This window comes from Rana temporaria, chromosome 10, assembly GCF_905171775.1.
Source record: "Rana temporaria chromosome 10, aRanTem1.1, whole genome shotgun sequence".
In the NCBI taxonomy this organism is placed as follows: Eukaryota; Metazoa; Chordata; class Amphibia; order Anura; family Ranidae; genus Rana; species Rana temporaria.
In genome coordinates, this window is record NC_053498.1 from 36,363,333 (window position 1) to 36,387,749 (window position 24,417).

Consider the following 24,417-nt stretch of genomic DNA (forward strand, 5'->3'; position numbering starts at 1 on the left):
AAGGAAGAGAAGACCCTGACGCCACAGAAGACCGCGCTGGCTGCCTGTTAGAAATTGAGCTAACACACAAACATAGCAGGCAGCCAGCGCTGAAGAAGAAGGCACCGGACATCTGCAGAAGAACCGGGGTTCGCCGGGTCAACAGCGGAAGAGGGGAGAAGATGGAAGAAGCCCCCCGGAGTCCGGAGAAGCCCCCCCCGGAGTCCGGAGAAGCCCCCCCCGGAGAGCGGAGAAGACCCCCGGAGAGTGGAAGACCCCCGGAGAGCGGAAGAAGAAGCCCCCCCTGGTAATTGAGCTAATAACGAAGACAGGGGGGGCATCCGGAGCAGAATAATAAAATATTTTAAAAAGCCTTGTGTTGTGTGTTTATTAACTTTTACTTTTTGCCTCCAGGTGAATGGATAGGGGTACGATGTACCCCATATCCATTCACTTAGGGTGGGGGGCCGGTATCTGGGGGCCCCCTTATTTGAGGGGACTCCCAGATTCCGATAAGCCCCCGCCCGCAGACCCCGACAACCAATGGCAAGGGTTGTCGGGAAGAGGTCCTGTCCTCATCAACATGGGGACAGGGTGCTCTGAGGTGGGGGGGCCCGTAGTGCGCCCCCCTGCCCCAGAGCACCCAACCCCCCCATGTTGAGGGCATGCGGCCTGGCACGGCTCAGGAGGGGGGGGGCGCTCGCTCGTCCCCACTCCCATTCCTGACCGGCCGGGTAGCGTGCTTTGGATACGGGTCTGGTATGGATTGTAGGGGGACCCCCTACGTCGATTTTTTCGGCGTAGGGGGGGTCCCCTTACAACCCATACCAGACCTAAGGGCCTGGTATGCTCCTGGGGGGGAACCCATGCCGGTTTTGTTTTTACAAATTGCCGTGGAGTTCTCCCTCGGGAAAGCATACCAAATGCCGTCGCTGGAATGGGCTTTTACATGGTGTGACTAGTTTACACTTTGTAGAACCAGCCCTAATTTTACACTTGCAAAATAACACTTACGGCGCAAAAAGGAAGCTGGAAAGCTTTGTGGATCGCCTTAAGTGCTAATTTGCATACTAGAAACGGCATTTCGACTCGAAATGCCCCCAGCGGCGGATGCGGTACTGCATCCTAAGATTCGGCAGTGTAATTCAATTACACATGCCTGATCTTCTGCCTAACTTTGGAAAAAGCCTTTTGAGGATCGTTTCCAAAGTTACACACAGACTGAACAGCAGTTAAGTCGGAGTATCTCTTTTGTGGATCTGGCCCATAGGTCCTACATTTATCCTACATTGGTCCTACATCCATCCTACTTTCATGAACAGGATACTACTTTGGTCCGACTTCAATGATATTCAATGGGCCTGAAGTAGGATCAATGTAGGACCAAAAGTAGTACAGGGAGCATTTTCAAAGTCGGACCGACTTGTGTAGGACGCTACAAGACGCTCTCATAGGGAAACATTGAACACAGAGCAAAGTAGGATGAAAGTAGTGTAGTAGTGTGAACCCAGCCTCAGGCCTGATTCACACCTATGCATTTTTAGTGTTTTTTGTTTTTAGCAGTTTGCCACTATTAACATGGTTTCTTATGCTCCATTCACACTAATGCTTTTTTTTGGTGCATTTTGCAGAAATGCAGGGACATTTTTTAACATGGTTTCCTATGGAACATGTTGACATCAATGCTTTTTTGTGCCTCTGCGTTTTTGGAAAGGGTCAGAGACTTTTTTTCCAGCAAAAATCAGCGTTTTGCATGCAACAGAATTCAATGGACCTGCATCCAAAACGCATTTTGCCGCCATTTGCGTTTTTTTTTTTCAACCTGTTCATAGCTGGTTGTTAAAGGAAATGTAAAAAAATAAAAATTACTGGCGAAAAAAAAAAACGCAAAACGCAAATCGCGGTAAAACCGCTGTAAAAACGCATGTCAAAAAACGTAGCAAGCACCGCAAAAAGCATTGCAAAAACGCTCAAAAGCAACATGCATAGGTGTGAAACGAGCCTAATGGAACACGTTCTGTAGTACAAATCTGCAAAATGCAAAAAGCACTAAAAATGCATGGGTGTTAATCCAGCCTAAGACCCCTTTCACACTGAGGAGTTTTTCAGGTGGTACAGCGCTAAAAATAGTGCTGCTATACCGCCTGAAAAACTCCTTCACTGCCTACTCAATGTGAAAGCCGGAGGGCTTTCACACTGAGGCGATGCGCTGGCGGGAGAGAAAAAAATCTTCTGTCAGCAGCATCTTTGGAGCGGTGAGAGGAGCGGCATGTATACCGCTCCTTCCCATTTAAAACAATGGGAAACCACAGCAATACCGCCCGCAATGCGCCTCTGCAAAGGCGCGTTGCGGGCGGTATTAACCCTTTATCGGCCGCTAACGGCGGTTAATACTGCACCGCTAGCGGCCGAATCCCGCGGCAATTCCGACAGGATAGCGCCGCTATTTTTAGCAGCGCTATACCGCCACCGTACCTCCACTGCCCCATGTGAAAGGGGCCTTAGTTATTTTTTGCACTACAGAACGTGTTCCATAGGAAACAATGTTAACCACTAAGGCTAGGTTCACACCTAAGCGAATTGAGTGCGGTTTCAACCGCATCCAAATCGCAGGACATTTTAAAATACATTGTTTTCAATGAGGCTGGTTCACATATGTGCGATGCATCCGCACTGCGCATTGCCTCCAAACCGCGTGCGGTTTTTATGTCTTGCGGTGCGGCTCAGGTGCGAATTCAGTCCCATTATCTTCTATGGGTACGCATCTAAATCGCAGGTGTGTTGCGGTTTGAACGGAAGTTTTTTTTTCTCCTCCACCACCTCCCCCTTTTCCTAGTTCCTCCTCTGTCTGTTTCATGCTGCTGAGGTGAGTAGCCATGTCCAAAAAACGGAGCAAAAAAGTCACTGCTAAGGTGAAGGACTGTGTGGATTCCGAGGAGCTTATCCGCCTTGTCAGGGAGAACCCACAAATCTATGACACCCGGCATCCTAAATATAAGGACAATGTATTGAAAAAAACTACCTGGGTTGAAATTACCAAAAGCCTTTTGCCAGAGTGGAGCATGTGCTCATCCCAAGTTCAAGCTGACAAAGGTAAGTTTGTTTTATTTTTTCATTCCCTAACTTATTAAATTATAATTCTAAGTAGACCCCAATAACTACAGTGCATACCGCACACAAATCCAGAGCAGGCCTTTATCCAAGCATGCATTCTGTGTGGACATGTAAAGTCTGCTAACCCATACCATGCCACATGTTTTATATCTTGGCATGGTGTTCCTAATGCACCCTGTCCCCGTGTTGCTGGTGGCACGTGACTCATTCCCACACCCTTGGTCATTGTTTGTATGAGTCTGCGTGTGTCTATCACCAAAATATGTAAACTCACTTTACCAAGTATGTGTGCAGATCCTTGGGGGAGTGACTATCTGTATTTGTCATCCTATTATGACGTTATTGGCCATGGTGGTCTTACAAAGACATCATCCTCTGTACAATGACACCCAGCAGAACACACATAACAGTATCACCAAGCCAATTTTTGGTGTTTTTGTCCAATTGCAGGTAGAGAATCACTTCGGAGTCCTTAATATGCTGCCAAAAGATAACTTTAATCTTTTTTTTTCAAGATGCATTCAAATTACACATAGTGACATTTTTAGCTTAGTATTTTAGGTTTTAATATTTAAAGGGCCATATATTTTAATGACAACACCACATTTATTTTTTTTAAATTGCCTGCATCTGCCAAGGTAACTCGCCAGCTGGCGATAGAAAGTAATTAAGAAATTGATCTCGAATCAATTTCCCACTGCTAGTGCCCCTAGTCAAACTCCACTGTGCCGCCTCCATATTATGCATCATGGAATCCTCATAATCAATTCCATCACGTTCTCGCACATAGTTGTGCAGTGCACACGCAGTTTTCACAGCAGAGACAGCATGCTCCAAACTGAGATTGATGGCGGTGTGCAATATTCTCCATTTATTGGCAAGAATTCCAAATGCACACTCTACTACTCGACGTGCCCTAGTGAGCCGATAATTAAATATTCTTTTATCATTGCTCAGCGCTCTACTTGAGAATGGTCGAAGAAGATTTTTACCAAGGGCAAACGCTTCGTCCCCTACAAAAACAAATGGGAGGGCTGGCTCATTTGTTCCGGGCAAGGAGGAATCGTTTGGTAAATCCAGACTATTCGCCCTTATCATTCTCCCAAATGTGGAATGATTAAATACACCAGAATCAGAGCTGCTACCATAAGCACCCACATCAATATAAATGAAATTATATTTGGCATCTACCACTGCCATTAATACAAACGAAAAATATTTTTTATAATTAAAAAACTGACTCCCACTATCAAATGGCCTCAGGATGCGTATGTGCTTGCCATCGATGGCTCCCACACAGTTTGGAAAATTACATCTCTCCCAGAATTCATCTGATATCTTCAACCAATCTTCTTTTGTAGGCTTTTTGAAGACCAATGGTTTTAGTACATTCCATATAACAAGGCATGTTTCATGTACAATGCCAGATATAGTTGATTTTCCAACCTTAAACTCATAGTGGAGACTTCCAAATGAATTTCCTGTAGCTAGGTACCTTGAACAAATAAGAAATATTAAATAATTATTATCTTCTCTTTTTTACAGTGGTATACATCAAGAATCGTTGGCGAAGCATGCGTGATGCCTTCAAGAAATACAACAAACATCTAAGAGAAGTGAGGAGTGGCTCGGGGGCACCAGCTAGAGTACCCTATATGTATGCAGAGGACCTTGCCTTCTTGAAACCACTCATAGAGATGAGAGAGTAAGTTATCCTCTACATCATCTATGTATCGTGACTATATATTTAGCATTAGTAATGTTTCTATTTTTTAATAAAAACAGGACCGAAGCAAGTTGGGACGAACAGGATGTCCTGGAGGATCAACCAGAGAGCCAATCTGAGGCCCAATCCGTGCCAGCAGTTTGCATTGATCCAAATGAGGAAATACCTGAAATGCCACTTGGGTCAGATCTATGGGTCACAAACCCAGAGACTGACTCTGGATTGCCTGAGCCTATGCCTGGACCCTCCTCAGCTCCAACAACCATTGCGCGGCCTGCCAAAGTGGCACGTAAGCGAACGCCAGTATCGCAGATGGACATAAGCGAGCGTCTTCTAGAGATGTTACAACAAATGGCTGGAAAGGTGGATGCTTTCTTATGTCCAGCTACAATACTGGCGCTTAATTTTGTACCATTGATCAAAAAAGTTGTACCTGAGAGATATTTAGAAATGCGAACCACAGTAGAACACGTTCTGCAGTCATTTACAGTGCCAAGCGAGCAACATACATTGGAAAGGCCATATGTAACTAAAGAAACAACACAGATACACTTACCAATGTCAGGCCAGTACCCAGACCCAGGAAACCAACCTTACCCCTATGTTCCTCCATCCTACACTTCAAGCTTTCAGGAGCCAACTTCAATATATGAGGTACAACAGAGGCGAACTCCATATCCCATCCCATCCACATTCCCTTCAATTATGCCACAAACACAAATGCAGGGGATGTATGTGCCACAGCACCATGGGCCTCAGACACATGGGCCTCAGACACATGGGCCTCAGACACATGGGCCTCAGACACATGGGCCTCAGACACATGGGCCTCAGACACATGGGCCTCAGACACATGGGCCACAGCACCATGTGCCTCAGCACCATGGCCCACAGCACCATGTGCCTCAGCAACATGGCCCACAGCACCATGTGCCTCAGCACCATGTGCCTCAGCAACATGGCCCACAGCACCATGTGCCTCAGCAACATGGCCCACAGCACCATGTGCCACAGCACCATGTGCCTCAGCAACATGGCCCACAGCAACATGGCCCACAGCACCATGGCCCACAGCACCATGTCGAGTCTAGCCATGCTTCAAGCACCGAGATTGATGAATCTACCTCAGCAAGTCAATACTCCTCAGACACACCATTATTTCCCAAAACATATCAACATCTCTAAAGTTTACGTTATGCCCACAGTAAACAAGCATGTGTGCATATTTTGAATCAAAGTTTAATCCAGAGGAAAACTTGAAGGCAAAGTTTATATTTTTTATATTAGTCCACGCAAAAATATGTTGTCTATTTCTTTATTTTTGTGAAAGAAGTAAAAAATAAATATATTTTTGGGCATCTTATGTCTGGTTGTTCATTTATAAGTACAGATGTTGGATAGTTGAAACCAAAAATGAATACATGCTTCAACATCAATTTGAAAATGCACATAGGTGTGGAAAAGTACCTTAATGTGATTAATAATCTTTGTGCAGGCTGGATGCTTGCTCTGAAGCATGTGTTCTGGCGCTCCAAACTATGGTACGTTAGTCCTAACAATTCATCAAAACTTCAAACAAAAATAAAATTTTAAATTAAAAATTTAATATGGAACAATGGAGAAAGAAAATGTTTTGCAAAATTAAATAAATAATCACCTGGTTATTGACATGCGTGTATAATTAAAAAACTTGTCCTCATGCCCACGGAGATCTTCATATAATATAATGAACTGCCCTCTTTCATCCCTATTTGCAATGATAGGATGAACCCAGTATCTTCTTCTTCTACTCCTCCTTCTCCTCCTTTCAACTTCCATCAAGATTGCTGCTGTTGCAGCAACAACTGTAGGCATGATCATGGGCAGGGCAGCACACATTTCTTAGGAAATCCAAATCCTATTCCACACTATACTGAATGCTCGTGAAAAAGGAAGAGTTCAAGAAAGGTCACTCCCTTTTATTACCTACATCATCACACAGCTAACAATGATTGGCCCTCACCAAAAACGCAGCTCAAGTAATTATTTTTTATAAATCGCACCCGATCCGCAGCTAAACCGCAGTTGATCCGCAGAACACCCTCTAGAGAAATTCGCAACGGGAACGCAACTCAAAAACGCAACGCACTAGTGTGATTCCGGCCTTAAGCCCCGGACCTTTAGGCAGCTAAATGCTCAGGCCAGGTTTTGCGATTCGGCACTGCGTCGCTTTAACAGACAATTGCGCGGTCGTGCGATGTGGCTCCCAAACAAAATTGGTGTCCTTTTTTCCCCACAAATAGAGCTTTCTTTTTGTGGTATTTGATCACCTCTGCAGTTTTTATTTTTTGCGCTATAAACAAGAATAAAGCGACAATTTTGAAAAAAATGCAATATTTTTTACTTTTTGCTATAATAAATATCCCCCAAAAACATATATAATTTTTTTTCCCCTCAGTTTAGGCCGATACGTATTCTTCTACCTATTTTTGGTAAAAAAAAATCGCAATAAGCGTTTATCGATTGGTTTGCGCAAAATTTATAGCGTTTACAAAATAGGGGATAGTTTTATTTTTTACATTTTTTTTACTACTAATGGCGGGGATCAGCGATTTTTTTTTTCGTGACTGCGACATTATGGCGGACACTTCGGGCAATTTTGACACATTTTTGGGACCATTGTCATTTTCACAGCAAAAAATGCATTTAAATTGCATTGTTTATTGTGAAAATGACAGTTGCAGTTTGGGAGTTAACCACAGGAGGCTCTGAAGGAGTTAGGGTTCACCTAGTGTGTGTTTACAACTGTAGGGGGGTGTGGCTGTAGGTCTGACGTCATCGATCGAGTCTCCCTATAAAAGGGATCACTCGATCGATGCATCCGCCACAGTGAAGCACGGGGAAGCCGTGTTTACATACGACTCTCCCCGTTCTTCAGCTCCGGGGAGCGATCGTGAGGGGGCGGCTAGAAACGAATAGCCGCGCCCTCGTCCCTGGTCGCTCCCCGCGGGTTACCGACCGCCGCATGTACCGGGGGGGGGGTCCCGATCGGACCCCCGACCCACGGAAAGGTGGGGACGTACATGTACGCCCATATGCCTGTACGTGCCATTCTGTGGACGTATATGTACATGCGGCAGGCGTTAACAGGTTAAATGAACTGTAGTGCAAATCTGCAAAATGCAAAAAGCACCAAAACAGCATAGGTGTGAATCCAGCCTAAGGCTGGATTCACACCTATGCATGTTGCTTTTGAGCGTTCTTGCAGTGCTTTTTTAGGTGCTTGCTGCGTTTTTTGACCTGCGTTTTTACCGGGATTTGCTCTTTTTTATTTATTTTTTTAGCCGGCAATTTTTATTTTGTTATATTTCCTTTAACAGCCAGCTATAAACAGGTAAAAAAAAAAAACACAAACCGCTGCAAAATCACGGTAAAAACGTGGTTACTTGCGTTTTGGCTGATTTTTGCGGGATAAAAAGTCCCGACCCTTTTCAAAAACGCAGAGGCACAAAAAAGCATTGATGTGAACATGTTCCATAGGAAACCATGTTAAAAAATTTCCCTGCATTTCTGCAAAATGCATCAAAAAACACATTAGTGTGAATGGAGCCTTATACAGAAAAAAGGTGACTGAAGTACCAGTAAAAGGGAAGCTGCTTTCACAGGACACACTCTGGGCCTGATTTACTATGCTCTGTGCGCTGCGCTGGTTCATGCGTTAATTAGTACTCCGGGTGGAGGCTTAATTCGGCGCATGAACCAGCGTAGCAGCCGGCGCATTGAAACTAATATGTAAAGCCGCGCCGAACTCCCTATAGAAGTCTATGGGAGAAATCAAAAGTGTTCATTTTAAAGGCTAATCTGCAAGTTTTGTCCTAAAAAAGTGTTTGGGTACCTCAGTCCTGCCCCAGGGAACATGTATCAATGCTTTTTTTATTTTTTAAAACGGCCGTTTTTTCGGGAGCAGTGAAATTAATAATTCTTAAAGTGAAACAATAAAAGTGAAATATTCCTTTAAATTTCGTACCTAGGGGGGGTGTAATGTCAGCATGTGAAATAGCGCATTTTTCCCGCACTTAGAACTCCCCCTGCACAAAATGACATTCAGAAGGAAAAAAGTCATTTAAAAATTCACACGCGGCTATAATGAATTGTCGGCTCTGACAATTCTAAAGGGATTCATTCATAAAACAAACAAAAAAATGTGTAGGGGTTCCCCCAAATTAAATTACCAGGCCCTTCAGGTCTGGAATGGATATTAAGGGGAACCCCGCCGTAAAAACCCCAAAAAAAAAAGACGTGCGGTTCCCGGCAAATATCCATTCCAGACCCTTCAGGTCTGGTGTGGATTTTAAGGGGAACTCCACCCCAAATTGAAAAAAAAAAATGGCGTGGAGTCCCCCTAAAAATCCACACCAGACCCTTATCCGAGCACGTTGACCTGGCCGGCCGCAGAAAAGAGGGGGGGACAGAGTGCGGCCCCCCCTCTCTCCTGAACCGCACCAGGCCACATGCCCTCAACATGGGGAGGATGTCCCCATGTTGATGGGGACAAGGGTCTCATCCCCACAACCCTTGCCCGGTGGTTGTGGGGGTATGCGGGCGGGAGGTTTATCAGAATCTGGAAGACCCCTTTAACAAAGGGGACCCCCAGATCCTGACCCCCCCCCTGTGTGAAATGGTAATGGGGTACATTGTACCTCTACCATTTCACCCCCAAAAAAATGTCAAAGTGTTAAAAATGACAGTAGCCGGTTTTTGACAAATCTTTTAATAAAATCTTCTTTTCTTCTTTCCTTCGGGTTTCTTCCGCTGCTTCTTTCTTCTCGTCCACATCTTGCCCGACGTGTTCTTCTGTCTTCTCCGTCCGTCCTTCAGCCTTCTGGTCCCGCATCTTGCCCGTTGTCTTGTCCTGTCTTCTTCTCCGTCCGCCTCCTCGTCCGCATCTTGGGTCTTCTGCGGTGTTCTTCTCGTCCCCGGACCCAGCGTTTGAATTTGATTTGGCCGCCGTTTTCCCGATCCTGGGACCTGCCCCCCTCTGACGCCACAAGTAAACTCCTTAGAAGGTCATGTGCGTCAGAGGGGGGCGGGGTCGCAGAGCGTCACACAGCGGGGGAATTCAATTTCAATCGCGCCGCCCGGAGAAGAAGTTCCCGCCGTGTCACACTCATGTGACCCCGCCCCCCTCTGACGCCACAAGTAAACTCCTTAGAAGGTCATGTGCGTCAGAGGGGGGCGGGGTCGCAGAGCGTCACACAGCGGGGGAATTCAATTTCAATTGCGCCGCCCGGAGAAGAAGTTCCCGCCGTGTCACACTCATGTGACCCCGCCCCCCTCTGACGCACATGACCTTCTAAGGAGTTTACTTGTGGCGTCAGAGGGGGGCGGGTCCCAGGAGCGGGAAAACGGCGGCCAAATCAAATTCAAACGCTGGGTCCGGGGACGAGAAGAACACCGCAGAAGACCCAAGATGCGGACGAGGAGGCGGACGGAGAAGAAGACAGGACAAGACAACGGGCAAGATGCGGGACCAGAAGGCTGAAGGACGGACGGAGAAGATAGAAGAACACGTCGGGCAAGATGTGGACGAGAAGAAAGAAGCAGCGGAAGAAACCCGAAGGAAAGAAGAAAAGAAGATTTTATTAAAAGATTTGTCAAAAACCGGCTACTGTCATTTTTAACACTTTGACATTTTTTTTGGGGTGAAATGGTAGAGGTACAATGTACCCCATTACCATTTCACATAGGGGGGGGGCCAGGATCTGGGGGTCCCCTTTGTTAAAGGGGTCTTCCAGATTCTGATAAGCCCCCCGCCCGCATACCCCCACAACCACCGGGCAAGGGTTGTGGGGATGAGACCCTTGTCCCCATCAACATGGGGACATCCTCCCCATGTTGAGGGCATGTGGCCTGGTGCGGTTCAGGAGAGGGGGGGGGGCCGCACTCTGTCCCCCCCTCTTTTCTGCGGCCGGCCAGGTCAACGTGCTCGGATAAGGGTCTGGTGTGGATTTTTAGGGGGACTCCACGCCATTTTTTGGGGGGTTTTTTACGGCGGGGTTCCCCTTAATATCCATTCCAGACCTGAAGGGCCTGGTAATTTAATTTGGAGGGACCCCCTTTTTTTTTTTTTTTTTTTAATGAGCAATGACTCTATTCTTTATAGCCATGAGTACTTTAACCACTTGCCCACCGGGTTAATTCTGGCACTTCTCTCCTTCATGTGAAAATCACAATTTTTTGGCTAGAAAATTAATCAGAACCCCCAAACATTATATATTTTTTTTTAGCAGACATCCTAGGGAATAAAATGGCAGTCATTGCAGTACTTTTTGTCACACCGTATTTGCGCAGCGGTCTTACAAGCGCACTTTTTTTGGATAAAAATCACTTTTTTGAATTAAAAAATAAGACAACAATACATTTTGCCCAATTTTTTTATATATTGTGAAAGATAATGTTACGCCGAGTAAAATGATACCCAACATGTCACGCTTAAAAATTGCGCCCGCTCGTGGCATGGCATCAAACTTTTACCCTTTAAAAATCTCGATAGGCGACGTTTAAAAAATTCTACAGGTTGCATTTTTTGAGTTGCAGAGTAGGTCTAGGGCTAGAATTATTGCTCTCACTCTAACGATCGCGGCGATACCTCACTTGTGTGGTTTGAATACCGTTTTCATATGCGGGCGCTACTCGCGTATGCGTTTGCTTCTGTGCGCGAGCTCGTCGGGACGGGGCGCTTTAAAAATTTTTTTGGGGGTTTTCTTATTTATTTTTATTTAGTTTTATAATGTTTTACACTGAAATAAAAAAATAAAAAAAAAATGATCAGTTTTCTTCCTATTACAAGGAATGTAAACATCCCTTGTAATAGGACTAGTGTGTGACAGGTCCTCTTTATGGAGAGAGGCGGGGTCAATAAGGCTGGAAAGCATGGTATTGAAAAAAAAAAAAAAAGTTCTCATGCTTTCAGCTGCAATCATGTTCGTTCACCACAGTGGTGTAGTGTATAGCACTTTGACCTAGCAGCAAAAGAGTCGTTGGTTCGAATCCCGCCCGTGACAGCATCTGCATGGAGTTTGCATGTTCTCCCTGTGCCTGCGTGGGTTTCCTCCCACAATATAAAAACACGCTGTAAATCGGTTCCGGTCTAAATAAGCCCTAATATGCAGTAGTATATTTAGGTTTGGTTCTGCCCTAGGCCTGACTACATATCTGCACCTCCTAATAGAAAAATGACCCACCCCTTCCTGTCAAAGCCACACCCTGTTTTTGTATAACCCCGCCCAGTAATTTTCAGGGGACCCACACACTAGTTCTGGGGGGGCACTGGATTCCCTTAACCACTTCCATACCAGGCACTTACGCACCTTCCCGCCAAGCCAATTTTCAGCTTTCAACACTGTCGCACTTTGAATGGCAATTGCGCGGTCATACAACACTGTACCCAAACAAAATTGGCGTCCTTTTTTCCCCACAAATAGAGCTTTCTTTTGTTGTTATTTGATCACCTCTGCGTTTTTTTTTTTTTGCGCAACAACTAAAAAAAGACTGCAAATTTTGAAACAAAAAAAAGTTTTTATTTTTTTAGGTTAATTTTTTTGTAAATAAGTTTTTCTCTTTCAATTACGGGCACTGATATGGCGGCACTGATGGGCACCGATGAGATGGCACTGATGGACATCGATGAGGTAGTACTGACGGCACAGATGAGGTGGCATTGATTGGCGGCGCTGCTATGCGGCACTGATGGGCACTCATAGGCGGCACTGATGGGCACTCATGGGCGGCACAGATGGGCGGCACTTATGGGTGGCACTGATGGATACTTATGGGTGGCACAGGTGGGCACTGATAGGTGGGCACTGTGCATGGATGGGCACTGTGGGGTGGCACTGATGGACACTGTGGGGTGGCACTGATTTTCCCAGTCAGTGCCCATTTGTGGGCACTGATTGGCATCTTTTTTCTTATTTTTTATTGCTTTTTGTTTTTTTGTTCTATATTTTTTTTGTTTTTGCACACCCTGGTGGTCCAGGGTGGGCATCCCTGGTGGTCCAGTGTGGTAATCCGAGGGGGGGCTGCGCTGATAAACAATCAGCGCGAACGCCCCCTGTCAGGAGAGCCGCCGATCGGCTCTCCTATACTCGCGTCTGTCAGACGCGAGTGAGGAAGAGCCATCGATGGCTCTTCCTGTTTACATCGTGATCAGCCGTGATTGGACACGGCTGATCACGTGGTAAAGAGTCTCCGTCTCCGTGAGAGACTCTTTACCGAGATCGGAGATGCAGGGTGTCAGACTGACACCCCGCATCACCGATCGCCGTGCTGCGTGCCCCCACAGGCGCGTGCGGCATGAAATCCTGCAGGACGTCCTGTCAGGATTGTGTAACCACTTCCCGGACGTAAATCGGCCATAGGCTGGGCGGGAAGTGGTTAATTTGCATAGTTTTTCTCTCACTTCCTGTTTGGCTATGGGGCAGGAAGTGAAGGCAAATCTCCCCAATTGGACACAGATAATACAAAATAAACTGACAGGGCCTATAACCCTCCCTCACTCTATCCAAAACTAAAGAAAATAAAACTTGTTGATTATAGTTCTTGTCAGGGGCGGACTGACCATTGAGTCACTCGGGCACTGCCCGAGGGCCCCATGCCACTAGGGGGCCCCATCCGGGTTGCCAGGCTCAGTAAAACCAGGGACAGTATGTAAAAATCTGTGTTTTTTTTAGATCTGTCCCCGATATGTCCGAAAATGACATGCTTTTAATGTGAATATCCCAAGATTTTAGCTGCCCGCCTCTGCACTACCTCCTGGCGTGGTGGTCATCTGTAAGCCAGAGGGGCCCCATAATCTTCTATTGCCCAGGGGCCCCATGAGTTGTCAGTCCGCCCCTGGTTCTAGTTTAAGCACAAATTTCATAGAGTTTTATTGAGAGCCCTAAGAAAATATAACCATGCCAATAGGCCAGGATAGAGCGTTGCTAATATGTAGGAATGTGTGTGTTAGAGCACCCCACCCAATGTTAACTAAAAAATTATTAATTTGCAAATAAGTATTATCTGCTCATTTTTTTGGGGATGTCTGCACCCCTGATAGTGACAACATTTGTGAGGTGTCTTCACCCTTTCTAATTCATTCACTTCCTGTCACATAGCCAAACAGGAAGTGAGGGTAAAACCTTACTAATATCTTTTCTTGGGGACACAGAGATCAATCTAAATAGTTTCCCATTATGTAAATTGCACTCTAGCATTTTGCTGTGTACACCCCAAATTATTAGGGATCGTGGACTTTGGGGTCCATTTACTAAAGGCAAATCCACTTTGCACTACAAGTGCAAAGCAAGGAAGAAAGAAAACAAAACAACTTTGCTTCTACAGGATTGGATGTTAAAACCATCAGTGCTTCCTCTCTGATTTTCAGCAACTATGCTTGTACTGCAGAGTGGCTTTGCCTTTACTAAACCCCAAACTAAATAATCATTTGGGGCAGGGATCCTCAAACTACGGCCCTCCAGCTGTTTTAGAACTACACATCCCATGAGGCCTTGTAATGCACTGACATTCACAGACATGACTAGGCATGATGGGAATTGTAGTTCCTGAACAACTGGAGGGCCGTAGTTTGAAGACCCATGATTTGGGGTGTACACAGCAGTGCTGGAGTGCAATTTGCTTAATGGGGACACTAGTTAGATTGACCTGTGTCCCCAAGAAATGACACTGGTAGGGTTTTAACCTCACTTCCTGTTCAGCTGTGTGACAGGAAGTGAAGCCAATTTTAAGAAAAGGGACACAAAGCTCAACACAAAAATAAATAAACACAAAGCAGGGGTTCTAACACTCACTTGGCTTCCCTCAAACACCCACAATTTGAATAGGATTGCCTTGCGCTAGATTTAAGCACAGTGCTGTAAATCAGCACGTCAAGCCTGTCCACCAATAGCAAACCCCCCCCACAGGCCATGTTTGCAGGTTTTCCTTCATCTTGCACATGTGCTTTAAAATACAGTCTGGACAGCAATTCTTGATAAGAGAAATCCACAAAACATGTCCTGTCGGGGGTACTTGAGGGCTGAGGACCACTGCAGAAAAAATAAAATACTTACCAGTTTTTGTCTTTAAAGTCATGGGGAATAAACATGGCAAACATTTCATGATTACACACCAGGAAAGAAGCTTAGACACACATAATTTGTTAGGCCCAAACCGATTTCAGCTGCAGCTGTCAACATATGTAGCATGAAAAAGTAACAAAAGACAAACTTAACAATTTTAAAGTAATTTTTATTGGTCAACAAAACAAGGAAAGCGAAAAAAGACAAACAAACAAACACAAACAAAAATACATTTCAAAATTCTAAACAACCATAGCTTCACACATTTTTCATAAAATAAGGCCACATAGACAAATACATCAAAGTGAACATCATTTAAAAATAAACCAAAACCATTGGCAATATAAAACAAAACCCATGCAACAAACCACATTTGTGTTTAGCAACAGCATTTCTGCCAGCCTGCCCCTTCTGAGGGCAGCTGAGGACTGATCGATCCAAGCTTTTTATAACAGTGCTAGTAATGAAGCAATTGAAATCACATGAACAAATTGCAGTCTCTAGTTTGGGTGAGCTTGTAATTGGGCACACCTGCAATTAACCCAAACCACGCTCTATGAGCATCCAAGGAGTGTTTTTCACCTTTTAAAAAGAAAGGATAATTTTTTTCTAAGTGTTTGAGCATGCTCAGTTCATCACACATGTAGGAACCAAGCTGCAATGGAATGAGAGCTTTTTTTTTTTTTGTTTCCCCTGATCTGATGCTTTCCAGCCTGAAGGGGAGGTGTTAAAGACAGAAGTAAACACGCACATTTAATAATCTATTTGTGGGAAAAAAAAGGTTGCCAATTTTGTTTGGGAGCCACGTCGCACGACTGCGCAATTGTCAGTTAAAGCGACGCCGTGCCGAATCCCAAAAACTTGCCCGGTCATTGACCAGAAATATGGTCCGGGCTCAAGTGGTTAAAAATTAACAAAACACAAAAGTGAGCCCAATTTTTGGGGATAATGTGAAAGATGATGTTACACTGAGTAAATAGATACCTTACATGTCACGCTTTACTATTGGAAACACTCCTGCAATGGGGCCAAAATGAATTCCGTGAATATCCCCATAGGCGACCTTTTATTTTTTTTTCCAGGTTACCAGTTTATAGTTACAAAGAAGGTCTAGTGGTAAAAGTATTGCTCTCGCTCTAAGGCACGCGTCAATACCTCACATGTGTGGTTTGAACGATGTTTATATATGTGGGCGGGACTTGCGTAAGTCCCGCCCACATATGTAAAAATTATTTTTACTTTTTGCTATAATAAATATCCCCAAAAATATATATTGTAAAAACTAAAAAAACCCTCAGTTTAGGCCGATACGTATTCTACATCTTTTTGGTTCCAAAAAATCGCAAATAGCGTTTAGTGTTTGGTTTTTGCAAAAGTTATAGCGTCTACAAAATATATATTTTTTTTGTTTTAACTAGTTATTGGGGCGATCAGCGATTTTTATCGGTACTGCGACATTATGGCGGACACATCGAACACTTTTTTGGAACCATTGGCATTTTTCTAGCGATCAGTGCTGTAAAAAATGCATTGCTTACTCTAAAAATGCCACTGGCAGGGAAGGGGTTAACACTAGGTGCGAGGGAGGGGTTAAATATGTTCCCTGGGTGTGTTCTAACTGTAGGGGGGGGGGTGGGACTGACATGTGTAAATGACAGATCGCTGTTCATGAAGGGGAACTCCAGACCCCCCCCAAAAAAATAAGGTGGGTTCCCTCCAGGTGCATACCAGGCTCTTAGGCTTGGTCTGGAACATAAGGGGTTAAACCCGCGCAAAAAAAAATAGCGTGGGGTCCCCCCCAAGATCCAAACCAAGCCATTATCCCAGGCACGCAGTCTGGTCAGACAGGAATGGGGGTGGGGACGAGCGAGCGCCCCCCTCCCTCCTGAGCCATACCAGACCACATGCCCTCAACATGGGGGAGTGTGTGCTGTGGGGGAGGGGGGCACTGCCCCCCCACCCCAAAGCACTCTTGTCCCCATGTCGATAGGGACAAGAGCCTCTTCCCGACAACCCTGGCCGTTGGTTGTCGGGGTATGCGGGCGGAGGGCTTATCAGAATCTGAGAGACCCCTTTAATAAAGGGGTCCCCAGATTCCGGCCCCCCACCCTATGTGAATGAGTATGGGGGTACATTGTACCCCTACCCATTCACCTGGGGAAAAAAATGGAAAAAAATAATACACCACACATGAATAAATTAATTTATTAGTCAGCCGGGGGTCTTCTGCCGGGGCCCCCCACCACCACCCCATTAGGCCCCGGGCTTCGCCATCTTCTGCCGGAACCCCCTTCACCAGTGAGGCTCCTGCCTTTGGGGGAGGGTCCCGGGCTACTACGACGGTTTCTGCGGGGGGGGGTGCACTGGCACCCCTCCCCCGTCTTCAGCGACGTAATTCACCGGGACCCCCTTCACCAGGGAGGCTCCTGCCTTTGGGGGAGGGTCCCGGGCTTCCACGACGGTTTCTGCGGGGGGGGTGCACTGGCACCCCACCCCCGTCTTCAGCGACGTAATTCACCGGGACCCCCTTCACCAGGGAGGCTCCTGCCTTTGGGGGAGGGTCCCGGGCTTCCACGACGGTTTCTGCGGGGGGGGTGCACTGGCACCCCACCCCCGTCTTCAGCGACGTAATTCACCGGGACCCCCTTCACCAGGGAGGCTCCTGCCTTTGGGGGAGGGTCCCGGGCTTCCACGACGGTTTCTGCGGGGGGGGTGCACTGGCACCCCACCCCCGTCTTCAGCGACGTAATTCACCGGGACCCCCTTCACCAGGGAGGCTCCTGCCTTTGGGGGAGGGTCCCGGGCTTCCACGACGGTTTCTGCGGGGGGGGGGTGCACTGGCACCCCACCCCCGTCTTCAGCGACGTAATTCACCGGGACCCCCTTCACCAGGGAGGCTCCTGCCTTTGGGGGAGGGTCCCGGGCTTCCACGACGGTTTCTGCGGGGGGGGGTGCACTGGCACCCCACCCCCGTCTTCAGCGACGTAATTCACCGGGACCCCCCTTCACCAGGGAGGCTCCTGCCTTTGGGGGAGGGTCCCGGGCATGTACGGTGTCTTCCGCCGGAGGGCGCCACTCTCCGGGCTTCTGCGATGCCTTCCGCTTCTGCCTGTCTCCTCCGCGGAGCACAGGGCTTGTCTCCGCTGTCTTCTCCCTTCTCTTCCATTCGATGTTGACACGACGAGGTCCGGCGCTGGAATGCCGTCTGAGCAGTGGGCATGGACTTATATAGGGCAATGCCACCATGTGACCTCAACCCATGTGACATCACATTCCCATCATGCCCAGGGAATGTGATGTCACATGGGTTGAGGTCACATGGTGGCATTGCCCTATATAAGTCCATGCCCGCCGCTGACACGGCATGTCAGCGCGGAACCTCGTCGTGTCAACATCCAATGGAAGAGAAGGGAGAGGACAGCGCAGACAAGCCCTGTGCTCCCGGAGGAGACAGGCAGAAGAAGGAAGAGAGAAGAAAGAAGACGGAAAAAAGCCCTGGCTCCGCGGGGGAGCCAGGCAGAAGAGGGAGCAGAGAAAAGACCGGGGAGTTGGCGCACCCCCGGCAGAAGACCAGGAAGACCGGAACCCTGGCGGAAGGCACCGGAAAGACCGGGGGATAGGCGCCATCCCCCGGCAGAAGACCCCGAAGTCCGGATGCCCCTCCCTAATGTAAAAGAGCTTAAATGGGGTGGGGGCATCCGGCGGAAGGCTCCGGAGAGGACCGAGGGATGGCGCCCTCCCCCGGCAGAAATCACCGAAGCCCAGGGTCCCGGCAGAAGATCGGGAGAGAAGAAACCCCCCCTTCTAAGAGAGCTAAAGAAGAAAGGGGGGGCTCCGGAGCAGATTAATAAAATATTTTATTGTGTGGTGTTTTATTTTACTTTACATTTCCCCCATGTGAATGGGTAGAGGTACGATGTACCCCATACTCATTCACATAGGGTGGGGGGCCGGCATCTGGGGGCCCCCTTATTAAAGGGAGCTCGCAGATTCCGATTAGCCCCGCCCGCATACCCCGACAACCAATGGCAAGGGTTGTCGGGAAGAGGCTCTTGTCCCTATCGACATGGGGGCAAGAGTGCTGTGGGGTGGGGGGGCAGTGCCCCCCTCCCCCACAGCACACACTCCCCCATGTTGAGGGCATGCGGCCTGGTACGGCTCAGGAGGGGGGGGGGCGCTCGCTCGTCCCCGCCCCCATTCCTGTCCGGGCCAGACTGCATGCTTGGGATGAGGGCTTGGTTTGGATCTGGGGGGGACCCCCGCGCCGAATCGGCGCGGGTTTAACCCCTCACGTTCCGGACCAAGCCTAAGAGCCTAATGTAGCCCTGAAGGGGGACCCGCGCCGATTTCAAGTTTGAAATTTGGCGCGGAGTTCCCCTTCAGGGCTGAAAACAGCTCGGAGATTCCCGTGCGCCGCGTCACGCAGCGCATTCACGGGTACGCCGCTTGGTATTTACCAAGATTGTCACGGCGTACTGACAAGGCGCACGGGAATCCCTGACTTTTCTCTCTGCGCATGCCCAGTATGCAAATGAACCTCCCGAGGTTCAGGCGCACTGTGCAAGCGTACGGGGATCTGTTTTCAAAAAACACTTTCCCTTTCAATTCGGCCCGCCAAACACTTCAAAACACATGTCACTTCACTTCCCCTGCATCCCCCCACCTCCCCCCCTAATAAACTCCCGCCCAAACCCCCGCAATTTACAGTTTAATGTGCCGTGCGCCAGGTCTGTACTGGTGCACAATGCACCCTCTCCTGGGCGCACGGAGCACATTAGTAACTAGGGAAATACACTGCACTAGCAGCGTATTTCTTTAGTAAATCACCAAACGGCTGCTACTCCTGCTTTTACTCCATGAGTCATGGAGTAAAGGCTTGGTAAATCAGCCCCATAGTGTATGAAAAACTAAGTTACATCAAGTAAATACAAAATAGCTTTATAAATGTCAAATATTGAATGAAAATAGTGTAAACAAATAAATAAATCACACAAACATATATAAAATAGCCCTTTTCTATCAATAAAAAAGGTAAGAGAGAGATTTCCCTTCATGTCTGTCACATAGCTAAAACAGGAAGTGAGAGGAAATCCCTCATGGACCCACAGAAGTAGCGTTCCCATTGGAAGATTTCTCCTCTGTTACTTTTTTGGGGACAATCCAAAATTTGTGATTTTCTTTCACTTTCAATGATAATGGTAAACAGGATTAGAAGTAGAGAATAGGAATAGAGAACAGAAATCCCCTAGGAATCCTCTAGGAATAGAGAGGGTGAATCTCCCTAACAGGGACACAGACAGCAATAAAAACTGACAGGGGGTCTAATCCATCTCCACTCAAAATGGAAAAAAAAATTGTCTTTAGTTACACTTTAATAAAAATCAACCCCGGTGATTCTGTGTTTTTCCATGTTTAGGTTTCTATGCATTACCATTGAAAAACAGATCCAAAAGGGCAGAGACTACTCCAAATTGGCTACTATATATTTACATTCATTAAACACCTCATGCTTGGACCACTACTTATTTAACTCATGCATTTATTTATTTTTTCCTTTACGTAATTGACTTTAACGCTGTTTTATGAGTTATTTAACTCGTGTTTTGGGTTTGCGAGGTAAAAAACTCTTGAGGTGTCAGTAAATTGACATTTTCAGCATCTCATGAGATAAATTGTAAAACATTTGTCAGGTTATTCAATTACCTGAGGAGATATTCTTTAGTGAATTGAGCCCCCCTATCACCAGGTCATTCGTTTCAACAATAATCTTTGAATATTTGCATTTAATATAATTTATTAATATTATCCCTTCATTGTGTAGTTCCGGTATTTAGACCTTTGTCAGAGTCTGGGAAATATCCAGGGAAAGGAGCATTTTACAGATTTTTCGCCGCCACTATAGGTCCGCGGCCAAAATGTTACAGAAGACCAGCTATTGTGAGGAAGAAACAAGAGGCAGAACCCAGGCTTTGCCTCTTGGTTCTTCCCTTCGTCCTCCACGAGCTGGTCTTCTGTAAATGGCGTGGAGACCAAATCACCAGTGGAGTCGCTACTGGGGTGCGACTCGCACCCAAGTGAAGAGGGGTGACAGTGTCTTCCCCAGCTAGAATTTTGGGGCCCCCCAAGTCACCTCCACAGAGCCCTCTAGGACAAACAAACTTTTAGCACACTTTTGCATTCCAGGCAGTGATGTAAGAAGGGACTCTGCTGGGGGCACCTAGTGTAAGGGGGGACCCTGCTGGGGGCACCAGATGCAAGGGGGGACTCTTCTGGGGGCACCAGATGCAAGGGGGACTCTTCTAGGGGCACCTGATGCAAAGGGGGACTCTGCTAGGGGCACCTGATGCAAGGGGGGACTCTGCTAGGGGAACCCGATGCAAGGGGGGACTCTGCTGGGGAAACCCAATGCAAGAGGGGAACTCTGCTGGGGGAACCCGATGCAAGGGGGGACTCTGCTGGGGGAACCTGATGCAAGGGGGGGACTCTGCTGGGGGAACCCGATGCAAGGGGGGGACTCTGCTGGGGGAACCCGATGCAAGGGGGGACTCTGCTGGGGGAACCTGATGCAAGGGGGGACTCTGCTGGGGGAACCTGATGCAAGGGGGGACTCTGCTGGGGGAACCTGATGCAAGGGGGGGACTCTGTTGGGGGCATCTGATCCAAGGGGGGACCCTGCTAGGGGCACCAGATGCAAAGGGGGACTTTGCTAGGGGTACCTGATGCAAGGGGGGACTCTGCTAGGGGCACCTGATGCAAGGATGACTCTGCTGGTGGCACCCTATGCAAAGGGGGACTATGCTAGGGGCACCTGATGCAAGGAGGGATGCTGCTAGGGGCACTCGATGCAAAGGGGGACTCTGCTGGGGACACCCGATGCAAGGGGGGACTCTACTGGGGGCACCTAATTCAAGGGGGGACTCTACTGGGGGCACTTGCCATGTTGTTTGCCACCAGATGCCTTCAGGTGTCGCCATCAGAGTCCCCCCTTGAATTAGGTGCCCCAAGTAGAGTCCCCCCTTGAATTAGGTGCCCCAAGTAGAGTCCCCCCTTGAATTAGGTGCCCCAAGTAGAGTCCCCCCTTGAATTAGGTGCCCCAAGTAGAGTCCCCCCTTGAATTAGGTGCCCCAAGTAGAGTCCCCCCTTGAATTAAAATCTCCCCCCGTGCTCCGTGTGCTGCCTTCTCCCCCCGTGCTCCGTGTGCTGCCTTCTCCCCCCGTGCTCCGTGTGCTGCCTTCTCCCTCCCTGCCATCTCCCCCCCCCGTGCCGTCTTCTCCCCCCCGTGCCGTCTTCCCCCCCCCGTGCCGTCTTCTCCCCCCCCCCCGTGCCGTCTTCCCCCCCCCGTGCCGTCTTCTCCCCCCCGTGCCGTCTTCTCCCCCCCGTGCCGTCTTCCCCCCTCAATTTGTCAGGATGGAGAGCGGAGGTAGGAGCTGCTAAATCCGGCTCCTACCTTTTCCGAATGAACGGAGTCAGTGATCACTGATTGTCTATTTACATAACTGAGCATCGTAACCTGTGTTTACAATGCTTCAGTTTATGAATGGAGAGGAGCTTCTCTCCATTCATTTTAGCTGAGGCTGCTGAGAAAGGGACTGGGGAATCTGTGTCCTTAGTCCCTTTCTCTGTCTTAATGGGGAGATGTCATTGGTCTATTAAGACCCCTGATATCTCTCCAAAGACCCCCAACAGGGCTGATAAAAAAAAAAAAATTGCAATAAATAATAAAAATAAAATAAAAAACAAAATGTAAATAATAAAAACAATTAAACACACTGACAATCCACTCCCCCCCCCCAAAAAAAATAAAAAAAAATCACTGTAAAAAATCACTGTAAAAAAAAATGTAAAAAATAAAAATTGTAAAAAATAAAATAAAAATACTGTCACATGACATTAAAAAAAAAGTATCGGTAATCGGTATCAGCGTGTACTTGAAAAAAAGTATCGGTACTTGGTCTCAAAAAAGTGGTATCGGGACAACCCTAGTCCTAATGATCATCTGCACACATATGTCCGTGATCGCCTGCACACATCTGTATGTGATCATCTGCGTACATATGTCCATGATCACACAAACCAATTATTATACACTTAAAGGGGTTGTAAAGGTTCATGTTTTTTCACCTTAATGCATTCTATGCATTAAGGTGAAAAAACATCTGACAGTTACGACCCCAGCCCCCTGTTTTACTTACCCAAGACCATTCACCTGCTGCGCTCACCCCCAATGTCCTCTTCTCTGCTCAGTCTGGCCGTTGATTGGCTGGAGTGGATGGATTGATGGCAGTGCAGCCATTGGCTTGCGCTGCTGTCAGTCACATCCAATGATGGCCGGGGGCCAAGTGATACAGTGAGCCGCAAGAATTAACCCAATGGGAGAGAGCTCCCCTGAAGGGGGTTAGTTCTTGCGGGGAGGAGCCGAGACAGCCGCCGAGGGACCCCAGGGGCCACTCTGTGCAAAACGAGCTGCACATTGCAGGTAAGTATAACATGTTTGTTATTTAAAAAAAATATATATATCCTTTACAACCCCTTTAACAGGATTTTTTTTTACCAAAGACATGTAGCAAAATACATTTTGGCTTAAATTTATAAGAAAATTCGATTTTATTGGATTTCTTTTAAAATAGAAAGAAGAAAATATTGGTGGTTTTTTTTCAAATTTTCGCTCTTTTTTTGCTTATATCTCAAAAAAAAAAAAATGGAGTCGTGAATAAATACCACCAAAAGAAAGCTCTATATGTGCGAACAAAATTATAAAAATGTCATTTGGGTACAGTGTAGCATGACCGTGCAATTGTCATTGAAATTGCGACAGTGCTGAAAGCTAAAAATTGTTCTGCGAAGCAAGGGGGTAAAAGTGCCGGTATTGATGTTGTTAAAAAACAGAGGGCCAGATTCTCATAGAATCGGCGGCGGCGTAGTGTAAGCCATTTACACTACGCCACCGCAACTTACTGGAGCAAGTGCCGTATTCTCCAAGCACTTGCTCCGTAATTTGCGGCGGCGTAGTGTAAATGGCCCGGCGTATGGCCGCGTAATTCAAAGGGGGCGGCTTGTATTCAAATTAAGCGCGCACCCCCGCCGATCGAACTGCGCATGCGCCGGGAGGAAAAATAGCCCAGTGCGCATGCTCCAGCTCATGATGGAAAACGTCAATGACGCCGACATGAGCATCATTGACGTAAAGTCGTATTCGTGGACGACTTAGTAAAACGACCTAACCGACAGAAAAAGACGACGCTGACCCGACGCCATACTTAACATGGCATACGGCGGACTGGCTTAAGGTTACCCCTCATATAGCAGGGGTAACCTTAAGCTTACGGAAACAATATAAACGACGACAACGCGGCACAAATTCGTTCGGAAATCGGCGTATCAGGCTCATTTGCATAGTCAAATTAGAACTGAACGTAAACGCCACCTAGCGGCCAGCGTCGAATTACATCTAAGATCCGACGGTGTAAGTGACTTGTCGGATCTACGCCGTATCTATGC

At 47.3% G+C, this 24,417-nt stretch overlaps 2 protein-coding genes across 5 annotated transcripts in view; both read right to left on the reverse strand.

Moving 5' to 3' along the window:
- Nucleotides 1-24,417, reverse strand: part of LOC120916523 (galactoside alpha-(1,2)-fucosyltransferase 2-like) — a 221,176-nt gene that overhangs the window by 182,428 nt on the left and 14,331 nt on the right. The gene's annotated exons all lie outside the window — the stretch shown is intronic.
- On the reverse strand, nucleotides 3,570-6,913 carry LOC120916522 (protein ANTAGONIST OF LIKE HETEROCHROMATIN PROTEIN 1-like). The gene is made up of 3 exons (XM_040327537.1): nucleotides 6,477-6,913; nucleotides 6,287-6,388; nucleotides 3,570-4,588 (listed from the first exon to the last, which is right to left on the reverse strand). The coding sequence occupies exons 1-3, from the start codon at nucleotides 6,695-6,697 to the stop codon at nucleotides 3,709-3,711; spliced, it is 1,203 nt and encodes a 400-aa protein (XP_040183471.1). The 5' UTR covers nucleotides 6,698-6,913; the 3' UTR covers nucleotides 3,570-3,708.

What these genes read in the sequence shown, in the direction of transcription:
- LOC120916522 (XM_040327537.1), bottom strand. Translation starts at nt 6,697, where the DNA reads ATGTGTGCTGCCCTGCCCATGATCATGCCTACAGTTGTTGCTGCAACA. An exon ending in ACACGCATGTCAATAACCAG is followed by an intron (nt 6,389 to 6,476) that starts GTGATTATTTAT and finishes TTTTGTTTGAAG; the next exon opens with TTTTGATGAATTGTTAGGAC. An exon ending in AGATTATTAATCACATTAAG is followed by an intron (nt 4,589 to 6,286) that starts GTACTTTTCCAC and finishes TATTTGTTCAAG; the next exon opens with GTACCTAGCTACAGGAAATT.